Below are 12721 nucleotides of genomic sequence, written 5' to 3'. Positions count from 1 at the left end.
AGGAAACAGACCCTTCGGCCCAACAAGTCCACACCAACCCTCTGCAGAGTAACCCACCCAGACCTATTCCCCTATCTATTACTCTACATTTACCCCTGACTAATGCACCTAACCACATCCCTGAACACTGTGACCTGACCTGCACATAGAGTTATAGAGTCGTAGAGATGTACAGCATGGAAACAGACCCTTCGGTCCAACCCGTCCATGCCGATCAGATATCACAACCCAATCTAGTCCCACCTGCCAGCACCCAGCCCATATCCCTCCAAACCCTTCCTATTCATATACACATCCAAATGCCTTTTAAATGTTGCAATTGTACCAGCCTTCACCACATCCTCTGGCAGCTCATTCCATACATGTGCTACCCTCTGCCTGAAAAAGTTGCCCCTTAAGTCTCTTTTATATCTTTCCCCTCTCACCCTAAACCTATGTCCTCTAGTTCTGGACTCCCCAACCCCAGGGAGAAGACTTTCTCTATTTATGCTATCCATGCCCCTCATAATTTTGTAAACCTCTATAAGGTCACCCCCCCCAGCCTCCGATGCTCCAGAGAAAACAGCCCCAGCCTGTTCAGACTCTCTCTGTAGCTCAGATCCTCCAACCCTGGCAACATCCTTGTAAATCTTTTCCGAACCTTTCAAGTTTCACAACATCTTTCCGATAGGAAGAAGACCAGAATTGCATGCAATATTCCCACAGTGGCCTAACCAATGTTGTGTACAGCCGCAACATGACCTCCCAACTCCCGTACTCAATACTCTGACCAATAAAGGAAAGCATACCAAACGCCCTCTTCACTATCCTATCTACCTGCGACTCCACTTTCAAAGAGCTATGAACCTGCACTCCAAGGTCTTTTGTTCAGCAACACTCCCTTGGCCCTTACCATTAAGTGTATAAGTCCTGCTAAGATTTGCTTTCCCAAAAAGCAGCACCTCACATTTATCTGAATTAAACTCCATCTGCCACTTCTCAGCCCATTGGCCCATCTGGTCCAGATCCTGTTGTAATCTGAGGTAACCCTCTTCGCTGTCCACTACACCTCCAATTTTGGTGTCATCTGCAAACTTACAAACTGTACCTCTTATGCTCGCACCCAAATCGATCCTGTGGGAGGAAACCGGAGCACCCGAAGGAAATCCACGCAGATATGGGGAGAATGTGCAAACTCCACACAGACAGTCGCTTGTTTCGCTCCACATGCACTGCCGGGATCTGCTGAATTTCTCCAGCGATTTCCACTTTTGATCATTTCCGGTCTCCAGCATCTGCAGTTCTTTGTTTTTTTTAAACTATTTTGGTCATTTCTGTTCCATTCGGTTTTTAGGCGCTTCAGATTTATTTGAGTGTTCCCATCTCCCCCCGAGCTGCATCCCATTCAGTGACTCCTTTTTGGTGCCCTTTTTTTTTAGGTCACGTGATGGGAGAAATTGTGGAAAACAGCCTGTCGCCTGAGGGGATCGAGAAGCTCATTCGATTACCGACAGGGTGCACTGAGCAAACGACGACCGCATTGGCCCCAACAGTCTTTGCTGCCAATTACCTCGACAAAAGTGACCAATGGTTGCATCTAAAGGCAGAGCTGAAGGACGAAGCACTCAGTCACATTAGAGCAGGTAGGGATCTGCCTGGAAATCATTTAAAACACACTGAAACATTTCTTAAATATATACGGAAGTTAGCTCGCTGAGCTGGAAGGCTTGTTTTCAGACGTTTCATCACCATGATGAGGTAACATCATCAGTGAGAGTCTTCAGTGAAGCGCTGGTGGTATGTCCCGCCTCTCTAGTTATAGGTTTTGGTTTCTGAAGGTGGGTGATGATATTTCCAGTTCCTTTATTCAAGGGAAGGTAGACTTTTCCATACATAGAGAGAAAGAAGGGCACCACTTTGACTGGGACAACACACACACATCCTAGGACAAGTGAAACAAAAGCACGTATGAGATTCCTTGAAGCATGGCATTCTAACCGGAACTCCATCAATAAACACATCAATTTAGATCCCCTTTACCTACCCGTGAAAAAAAGAACCGGAAATGACATTACCCACCTTAAGAAATCAAGACCAAAAAGTAGAGAGGTGGGACATATCACCAATGCTTCAGCGGAGATTCTCATTGATGATGTTACCTAGTCATGGTGACAAAATGTCTGAAAGCAAACCTTCTAGCTCAGCAAGCTAACCTACATCCATATCATCAAGTTGAGCTGCAAATCGTTTTCAAACGTTTCTTAAATATTACTACAGATTGGATTGCTTATTGCAAAAGGGACTAGATTTTAAAAGTCAAGAAGTGTTGTTACAGTCTCATCAGGCATTGGTGAGGCCACACCTGGAGTATTGAGTCCAGTTCTGGCCACCGTCCTTGGAGGAAGGATGTGGTGTCCTCATAGGTAGTTCAGAGGAGGTTCACCAGGTCAATTCCAGGGATGAAGGGGCAGTCGTATGAGGGGGTGCTGAACAGCTTGGGCTTGTACTTGCTGGAGTTCAGAGGGATGAGGGGAGATCTCACTGTGGTACAGTATGTAAAATACGAAAAGGGATTGTTAGGCGGACGTTGCACAAATGCTCCTCCTTGTTGAACAGTCTCGAGCAAGAGTTCGTAGGTGTAGAGTGAGGGAAGATACGTTCAAAACTGAGATGGGGAGAACCGATTCCTCTCGGAGGGTTGGGATTCTGTGGAACTCACCGCCCCAGAGTGGAGGTAGAATCCATTAGCAGATTCAAGAATGCAACAGATATGTTTCTGATGAAAAGCATGATATAGAGCTATGAAGAGCAGGCAGGAGAGTCGGGTTGAGGCCAGGATAAGATCAACCATGATCATGTTAAATAGCAGAGCATGCACGAAGGACTGATTGACCTACTCCTGCTCCCAATTCTTAGGCCCTTATGTTCTTGTGGTTGCAATGGTAGTGTCCCTACCACTAGACCCAGTCTCAAGTTCCACCTACAATGACACTGTGAAATAACGTACTTGAGCAGATTGACTGGGAAAATATGAATAACTAGAGTTGGTGCTTTTCTGGCACAGTTATACCATCCCTGCCTCTAAGCCAGGAGTACTTACAGGGTGGCATAGTGGTTCAGTGGTTAGCACAGTGCCTCATAACAGCAGAGACCAGGGTTTGATTCCACCCTTGGGCAACCGTCTGTGTGGAATTTGTCCAAAGGTGTGCAAGTTGAAAGGATTGGCCATGCTAAATTATCCCATAATGTTCAGGGACATGTCAGCTGGGTGGGTTAGCCATGGGAAATATGGGATAGGGTCGGGGGATAAGTTTGAGTGGAATGCTCTTCAGAGACTTTGTGTGGACTTGATGGGCTGAATGGCCTGCTTCCACAATGTAGGGATTCTATGATTCAATTTGGGTTCAAGCCCACCTGCTCCAGAAGTGTGTAATAACAGGTTGTTTAGAAAATATTTTTATGAAAAGCATTGATGCAAGAGCGATCCTTAGACATGGACTGCAACATACCAAAGCATTTGCTGATGGTTATTTTTATCCCTTTAAGAGACCACATAAGTTGTGTTCCCTTTGATTTACTTCTATCTCGCAACCCTGTGAAAATAGTCAATAAAATTCAATTGGAAGAAAAACTGAAACTAAGAGTTTGACAATGACCACAAATCTATTGTTAATGGTTAGAAAACCCCATCTGGTTCTCTGATGTCCTTCAAGGATAAAAACTGCTGTCCTTACCTGGTCTGACCTATACATGACTCCAGACCCACAGCAATGGGGTTGACTCTTAACTGCCTTCTGGGCAACTAGGGATGGGCAGTTAATGCTGGCACAGCCTTCATTCCTGTGAATGAATAAAAAAAAAGTCACCTCTTAGTATTTCTTGAATTCAGACTGGCAGTTGACCGGCCAGCACAGTTGCAGAAAGACCAATCTCTGTCCACCATTCCAATCAGGCTGTCATTTCCCAATTAGCATCATTCCACAATTTTCCTAGTACTCAGTTTGCTTGGTGAAACCATCCCTCAGTAATGCGTGGTGTCTTTATAGCATCCAACAACATTAAAAACTGGGAAGTGAGCCTCAGGGTGTTTTGGGTTGGTATGATCAATCGCTTCAGAATCACTAATTGTGTAAGTGTTATGAAGGTGTAGAGGTGTGCTGTACCTTTAAGAGAGTTAAAAAGCTCACAAGGACCGACAAAGCACAGAGAGTCCTGAACAAGATAACAGCGTAAAACTTGGTCAAAACAAATAGCAGCGACTGGGTTGCCATGAAACACAAACAAATTCAAATCTGGCCAATCAGTTTAAATGATGCTGCAAAATACCAAAACCCAATCAAATTTTTATTTAATATTTTGATAATATTAAAGCTGATGAAATGACCCAATGTTTTGGGGTATAAAATTAGACATTTTGAAGTTAGGAGGAGAACTGCCAAAGATCAGCAAATGTATATTTCTAGCTGAAGAGCTCTCTGAAAGGTACCCGTCTGTGGGGAGTGCACGCAGGAGAACATCAAAGCTGACGTGGAGAGAATCTACAGAGGAAAATCTACAAAGGGAAATTGGCAAAGCTGACTGGTTTTGAAGCATTATTAGTTTTTTTTTGTAAATCTTAATTGGGATTTTTTTTATCAGACTAATGTTGGAGATTGGGAGGTAAAAGATAGGTTTAAGAGGAAGGAGTTGTAAGTAGTTGCCGGTTTTAATGTTCTCTGTTAGACCTAAAGAGTAAAATTGTTAATTTTTACTTTAAATAGTAACCTCAGGGATAGTTCTTTGCCTCTCGAATTTTAAGAGATTACAGCACGGAGTGAATCCATTCTTTGTTGCTGGTTTAAATTAGCAGAATGGTTTACCCCGGATCGTAACAGAAGCATGTGCAAGTACCGACACGGCAGCAGAACCTCCCAATCCATCTCACCACAAGAACAACTCAGCTCGTCACCATTTTGTTGGAGTTTTTAAAAACATATTCACGGGGTGTGGGCATTGTTACCTAGGCCAATATCTATTGCCCATCCCTAATGGCTCAGAGGGCAGTTGAGAGTCAACGACATTGCTGTGGCTCTAGAGTCACGTTTGGCCAGGCCAGATATGAATAGCAAAAGTTGGGATTCATCTGTTTGAACTGTGACGTTTTATGCTAAGTTTAGAGATTGATATATTCGAGGTTCTGCTTGCTAAACTCTTTCTTTGCTCCCCAGACTCCACCTGCACAGCCTCATTTCCCCCATTTCTCTTTGTTTCTCTGTGACCCAAGACCACAGGCTTGTTTGACTCTAAGCCAATCTTGGGCTCTTCCAACCTCCTTTACCTGCAGCACTGCTCCACTCCGTACCTGTCTACTAATACTCCCAATATCTTACATCAGATTTTGCACACTCCTTTGCACTCAGCTTCTTCACACAGCCTCAATTCTTGAAAATTACAGATTATAATGTTTCTAGTTTATTTAGAAACTCCGCACCCGTTGCTGTGATGCACTGCTCAATCCCTCCTCCAATTTATGGGGCACCTCATTCTTCTCCTCACTTTTCTAATTGTTTTTAAGCTGTGCTTAAGTTTTTCTGTTTCTCATGTCTGTCATTTTTAGTTCATGCTCAAGTTGTCTTCCACCAGTTTTAATTGAAAACAACCTAGCACACCAATGCAACAGTGGCTCAATGGTTAACACTGCTACCTCACAGTGTGCGGGACCTGGGTTTGATTCCACCCTTGGGTGACTGTCTGTGTGGAGTTCGCATATTCTGCATGTGTTTCCTCCCACAGTCCAATGATGTGTAGGTTAGGTGGATTGGCCATATTAAATTGCCCCAGAGCATCCAGCAATGTACTGATTAGTGTGGTAAATGCAGTGATAGGATAGAGGGATGGGCTGGTCTGGGCTGAATGGCCTGCTACCAGATAGTGAGGATGCTAGAAAGCAAAGCAGTCTGGGAACACTCAGCAGGTCAGGAAACGTTAGTGGGTCGGGGAAAAAATAATAAATTAGCATTTCAGGACAACGTCATATGTTGCCAAATCTGCTTTCCTCTCCACAGATCCTTTGTGACATCTTGGGGCATTTCCTTATAGTTACCACTTACCTTATTGTACCATATAATCTCCCAGACAGAATCTTACCTCCAAGTGATGAAGGTGAATGTGCACGTGAACCCAGTCAGTGCCTTTAAAGGTCAACCCCAAAGTTGGTTCAGTCGCCCCAACACGTCCTTCTAACCTTCATTCACACAATTTTCGATTTGGTCATGCGACGTGGAGCATGACTGGCTGGGGACTGCATTTGCCCTCTCACACCATCCCTACTTGCCCCTAATGGTGAGCATGTGTGTAAATGATGGCCAGTTTGGTGATCAATAATATTGAGAGTTCATGGCAGAAGTAACATGGAACATAGAACATGGAACATAGAACATTCCAGCGCAGTACAGGCCCCTTGTCCCTCGATGTTGCGCTGACCTGTGAAACCAATCTGAAGCCCATCTAACCTACACTATTCCATTCTCATCCATATGTCTATCCAATGACCATTTAAATGCCCTGAAAGTTGGCGAGACTACTACTGTTGCAGGCAGTGCATTCCACACCTCTACTACTCTCTGAGTAAAGAAACTACCTCTAACATCTGTCCTGTATCTATCACCCCTCAATTTAAAGTTATGTCCCCTGCTGCTAGCCATCAGCATCTGAGGTAAAAGGCTCTCCCTGTCCAACCCCTCTAACTCTCTGATTATCTTATAAGTCTTAATTAAGTCACCTCTCAATCTTCTTATCTCTAACGAAAACAGCCACAAGTCCCTCAGCCTTTCCTTGTAAGACCTTCCCTTCATACCAGGCAACATCCTACTAAGTCTCCTCTGAACCTATTCCAAAGCTTCCACACCCATCCTATAAATTGGCGACCAGAACTGTATGCAATACTCCAAATGTGGCCGCACCAGCATTTTGTACAGCTGCAGCATGATCTCATGGCTCCGAAACTCAATCCCTCAACCAATAAAAGCTAACACACCATATGCATTCTTAGCAGCCCTATCAACCTGGGTGGCAACTTTCAAGGATCTATATACCTGGACACTAAGATCTCTCTGCTCATCTACACCAAGAATCTTAGCATGAGCCCAGTAATCTGCATTCTTGTTCCTCCTTCCAAACTGAATCACCTCACATTTTTCCACAGTAAACCCCATTTGCCACCTCCCAGCCCAGCTCTGCAGCTTATCTATTTCTCTCTGTAAACTGTAACATTATCCACAATTCTACCAACCATAATGTCATCTGCAAATTTACTAACCCATCCTTCTATCCCTTCATCCAGGTCATTGATATAAATTACAAACAACAGTGGACCCAAAGCAGATCCTTGCCATACTCCACTAGTAATTGAACTCGAGGATGACTATTTCCCATCAACCACCACCCTCTGTCTTCCTTCAGCTAGCCAATTTCTGATTCAAGCCACTAAATCACCCTCAATCCCATGCCTCTGTATTTTGCTCAATAGCCTACTGTGAGGAACCTTATCAAATGCCTTACTGAAATCCATATACACCACATCATCCACCTGTTTAGTCACCTTCTAAAAGGACTCAAGAAGATTTGTGAGGCACGACCTACTCTTCACAAAACCATGTTGACTATCCCTAATCAACTTATTCATCCCTAAATGATTATAAATCCTATCTCTTATAACCCTTTCCAACACTTTACCCACAAGAAGTAAAGCTCACGGGTCTATAATTTCCAGGGTTGTCTCTACCCTCCTTGTTGAACAAGGGAACAACATTTACTATCCTCCAGTCTTCTGGCACTATTCCTGTAGACAATGATGACATAAAGATCAACACCTAAGGCTCGGCAATCTCCTCCCTGGCTTCCCAGATGATCCTAGAATAAATCCCATCTGGTCCAGGGAACTTATCTATTTTTACATTTTCCAGAATTGCTAACATGTCCTCTTTATGCACCTCAATCCCATCCAGTCTCGTAGCCTGTTTCTCAGGATTCTCTTTGACCATATTGTCTTTTTCTAGTATGAATACTGAAGAAAAGTACTCATTTAGTGCTTCCCTTATCTCCTCAGACTCCACGCACAACTTCCCACTACTGTGCTTGATTGGCCCTAATCTTACTCTCATTCTATCATTCCTGATATACCTATAGAAAGCCTTAAGACTTTCCTTGATTCTATCTGCCAATGACTTCTCATGACCCCCTCCTGGCTCTTCTTAGCTTTCTCTTTAGGTCTTTCCTGGATGACTTCTAACTCTCAAGCTCCCTAACTGAGCCATCAAATCCCATCTTAACATAAGCCTCCTCTTCCTCTTGGCAAGAGATTCAACTTCCCTAGTAAACCACAGCTCCTGCGCTTAACAACTTCCTTCCTGCCTGACCGGTACATACTTATCAAGGATCAGTAGTAGCTGTTCCTCGAATAAACTCCACATTTCAGTTGTGCCCATCCCCTGCAGTTTCCTCCCCCATCCTATGCATCGTAATCATGCCTAATTGCATCGTAATTGCCTTTCCCCAGCTATAACTCTTGCCCTGCCATATATACCTATCCATTTCTATCACCAAGGTAAAAATAACCCAATTGTAGTCACAATCACCAATGTGCTCACCTACCTCCAAATCTAACACCTGGCTGTGTTCATTCCACAGTACCAAATCAAATGTGACCCTGCCCCTTCTTGGGCTGTCTACATATTGTGTCAGGAAACCTTCCTGCACACATTGGACAAAAACTGACCCATCTAAAGTACTTGAACTATCGTATTCCCAGTCAATATTTGGAAAGTTAAAGCCCCCAAAACAACTCCCCTGTCACTCTCGCTCCTATCGAGGATCATCTTTGCTATGCTTTCCTCTACATCTCTGGAACTATTCAGAGGTTGATAGAAAACTCCCAACAGTGTAACCTCTCCTTTCGTGGTTCTAATCTCAGCGCATTCTACCTCAATAGAGGAGTCCTTAAATGTCCTTTCTGCAACTGTACTACTGTCCTTGACTAACAGTGCCACACCACCCCCTCTTTTACCATTTTCTCTGTTCTTACTGAAACATCTAAATTCCAGAATCTGCAACAACCATTCCTGTCCCTGCTCTACCCATGTTTCTGAAATGGTCACAACATGGATATCCCAGGTACCAACCCATGCTGCAAGTTCACCCACCTTATTCTGGATTCTCATGGTGTTGAAGTAGACACACTTCAAGCCAACTTCTTGCCTGCCAGTGCCTTCTTGCAATCTTGAAACCTTAATTCTGACTTCATTACTTTTATCCTTCCATATACTCGAACTACAACTTTGGTCCCCATCCCCCTGCTGAATTCGTTTAAATCCACCCAAAGAGCATTAACAAATTTCTCCCCAGGATATTGGTACCCCACTGGTTCAGATGTAGACCATTGTGTCTGTAGAGGTCCCACCTATCCCAGAAAGAGCCCCAATTATCCAGCAATCCAAAACCCTCCCTCCTGCACCATCCCTGTAGCCACATGTTCAGCTTCTCTCGCTCTACATTCCTCGCTTCACGAGCAACTCTGTTTGTTCTAGCTCTAAGCTTCCACCCTAGCTCCACGAATTTCTGCTTTAAATCCCCATCTCTCTTCCTACCTATATCGTTGGTGCCTATGTGGATTACAACTTAGGGCTGCTCCCCTCCCCCCTCCCCCCTTCATGACTGAGCAACCAATTAACTGCTGTACTTCGCAGGGTACAAAAGGATACTGGAACATAAAAATGCCAATGGAGCATATGGAAAATTCAGCAACTACCCTGGCAGTACATGGTGAGTTGGTGAAGTCTTTTCCTCTTCTCACTCCTTTCGGTTTGTATTCTCTCCATTCACTCGTGGTTCAGAATTAAATATGTTCCATTTTAGATATTGGGTCTTAGCCATGTAGACTCTTTGCGTACAGATTTGGTCTCTTTCTTAACAAAGGCATAGAGACAATGCATTTGACTCCTGGTTTGGCAGGTTTGTCATATGGCCAGAGATTTGATCAATTGGGCCTATCTTCGTTGGAATTTAGAAGAATGTGAGAGGATCTCATTGAAAAGTTTATATTTCTGTCAGGGCAGACTAGTCATAGCGATAATGTTTCATTGGCCAGAGAGCACAGAACAACGGCTCAGAGTCTCAGGGTAAATAGTGCATTGAGGAGACATTGGAGGCATCTTCACTTAGAGGGCTCCAAGGACTGCAATATTCGACTCATAAGGAGAGGCTGGATAGACTGGGACCTTTTTTCTATGAAATGTAGGAGGCGGAGGGGTACCCTTATTGTGGTTTATAAAATCATGAGGGGTGTACAAAAGGAGAATAGCCAAGGTCTTTTCTTCAGGATAGGGGAGTTCAAAACTAGAGGGCATAGGTTTGAAGTGAGAGGAGAAAGATTGAAAAGGGAGTTGAGAGGCTATGTTTTTGCACAGAGGGTGGTTCACATGTGAAATATGCTGCCAGAGGAAGTAGTACATGAAGGTCCAGTTGCAACATTTAAAAGGCGTTTGGACAAGTACATAAATAGAAAAGATTGAGTGGGAAACAGGGAAAAGCACAGACAAATGGCATCAGTTCATTTTAGGAAGTTTGGTCAGCATGGACGAATTGGACGGAAGAGTCTGTTTCCGTGCTGTTTGACTCTATGACTGTATCCATCACAGTCCAAGTGACCAGAATTAATGCCATTTCAAATCCAATTTACACAGTTACTTAAATTACATGGGTGGCTGGTCACAGAATTGAGAAAATAACTGAATTGAGTTAACATTAAGTTAATAATTCAAAGGCCCACCAACTGTGCCATGCTGCATTGCCCTGTGACTTTATGACCCATGGAATTCTGCACTACAGAAGAACATGGAGGTGAATTCATCAGAAAGAAATAGATAGCTTTCTGGAAGCTAAAGATGTTGAGTGGCATGGGAAGGGAGCAGGGCCATAGCACGAGATCAGCTATGAGCTCGTTGAATGGTAGTCCAGACTTGATGGGCCGAATGGGCTTTTGCTGCTCTTATTCTCTTTGTTTCAGTGCATATCTGTTCAGAGGCTGTTTCACGAGCACTGGTTCTTTAATAATGCAATTCAAACAGTATCGGAGATCAAATTGAAAATGTTTGCAATATTCAATGGAAGGTCTTGGGCGGGTGCAACTGAATTTAGGCCTGGGCTTAAACGAGACTCAATCACCCAACCTTCACTCTGCCTGATATCTGCTTTCACTGAGTTCGACAGAGCCCGCTGCTGGGCATAATGGCGTGGCCAACGTCACTAAGGTCAGTTTAAAAGTCAAAATGCCAAGAAGGTAAGAAGCAGAAAAAAGGCCATGTGGCTGTGTTGGAGACACTGCTTCAAAGCATGGGACAGTACTGAGGACACTGAGGGGTGCTGCACTTACAAAGTTAGCACCCTTTGAGTGATGCTAAGTCAAGACCTCATTTATTTATTCTCTCGTGAGACGTGGGCGTTTCTGGCTGACTCCAGCATTTTATTGCCCATCCCTAACTGCCCCCCTCTAAAAGCTGCCTCCTTGAACTGCTGCGGTCCAGATTGACCTTCAGCGAAGGAATTCCAGAATTTTGACCCAGCGACACTGAAGGAACATTTCCAAGTTTTCTTTCAATGCCCATGTGGGGTGTGCAGGGTGCACTGACATTTCAAATCATTTCTGACAATCTAAGGAGTGAATGGGCCGAATGGATTCTTTCCACATTGTAGGGATTCTGTGATTTTAATATCTGCTTTTCATTTCAGGTTAACCGCATTTATTGTTAAGATACTGTCAATAGCTAATACTCAGGTCCAGGTTGACGATGACCAAGTTCAACAATCCGTCTTGTATTTGCTGGAGCATCAGACTGCAGCTGGAGAGTTTTACGATCCCTATCCCATGTTTCCAAATTTACAGGTTGTTTCTCATTCCTTCATATCTCACATGCCTTTTATTACATGCACTGCTGTCCTTGTTGACACAATTAGCCTTTCCACTAGGAGAGAGGGACCTGTCGTGGATTGTGAATTAAAATGAGCAAAGTCACCTTAGCTTCTGTTAGACTAATGGCACCAGGAGGGTTGGTTAGTGCGTTTGATTGGGTTGCTGGCCTGCAATGCAGGGTGACCGCTAACAGCACAGGTTCAGTTCCCACACTATTACTGTGAAAGACTCTCCTTCTCAACCTTGTGGAATTAGCCTTTGGGGAATTAGCTCAACTAGTAGAGCGCTCGCTTTGCATGTGAGAGATAGTGTGATTGATGCCCACGCTCTCTACTTAGGCAGCATGGTAACTCAGTCGTTAACACTGCTGCCTCACAGTGCCAGGGACCTGGGCTTGATTCCAGCCTCGGGCAACTGTCTCTGTGGAGTTTGTACGTTTTCCCCACATCTGCCCTGATTTGCTCCGGTTTCCTCCCACAATCCAAATGATGTGCAGGTTAGGTGAATTGGCCATGCTAAATTGCCCACAGTGTTAGCTGCATTCGTGAGGGGTAAATATAGGGTAGGGGAATGAGTCTGGGTGGGTTACTCTTCAGAGGGTTTGTTTGGACTTGCTGGGCTGAAGGGCCTGTTTCCGTAGTGTAGGGAATCTAATCTACTCAACCTCTCCCCCCATCTGAGGCGTGTTGGTCTTCAGGTTAAACCACCACCAGCTTCTTTAATGAGAGACCAGTCTTATGGTATGATAAGTCCATGGTTATTTACTTTTTGATATTTACGATGTATAGATCACCTGAA

General features: G+C 44.1%; 1 protein-coding gene across 1 annotated transcript in view; it reads left to right on the top strand.

The window, feature by feature from the left end:
• LOC122541325 (complement C4-like) overlaps positions 1-12721 on the top strand; it is a 158027-nt gene that overhangs the window by 82001 nt on the left and 63305 nt on the right. Inside the window, exons 24-26 of the mRNA XM_087979485.1 lie at positions 1419-1622; positions 9702-9777; positions 11743-11896. Coding sequence (XP_087835611.1) covers positions 1419-1622; positions 9702-9777; positions 11743-11896 — 434 coding nt within the window. The remainder of the gene's footprint in view (positions 1-1418; positions 1623-9701; positions 9778-11742; positions 11897-12721) is intronic.

The sequence above is a fragment of the Chiloscyllium plagiosum genome, unplaced genomic scaffold (genome assembly GCF_037043375.1).
Source record: "Chiloscyllium plagiosum isolate Xiang-an unplaced genomic scaffold, Cpla_swu_hap1 HiC_scaffold_35, whole genome shotgun sequence".
NCBI classification, from domain to species: Eukaryota; Metazoa; Chordata; class Chondrichthyes; order Orectolobiformes; family Hemiscylliidae; genus Chiloscyllium; species Chiloscyllium plagiosum.
Note: the sequence above shows the minus strand (reverse complement) of the source record. Positions and strands in the feature narration are given on the sequence as shown.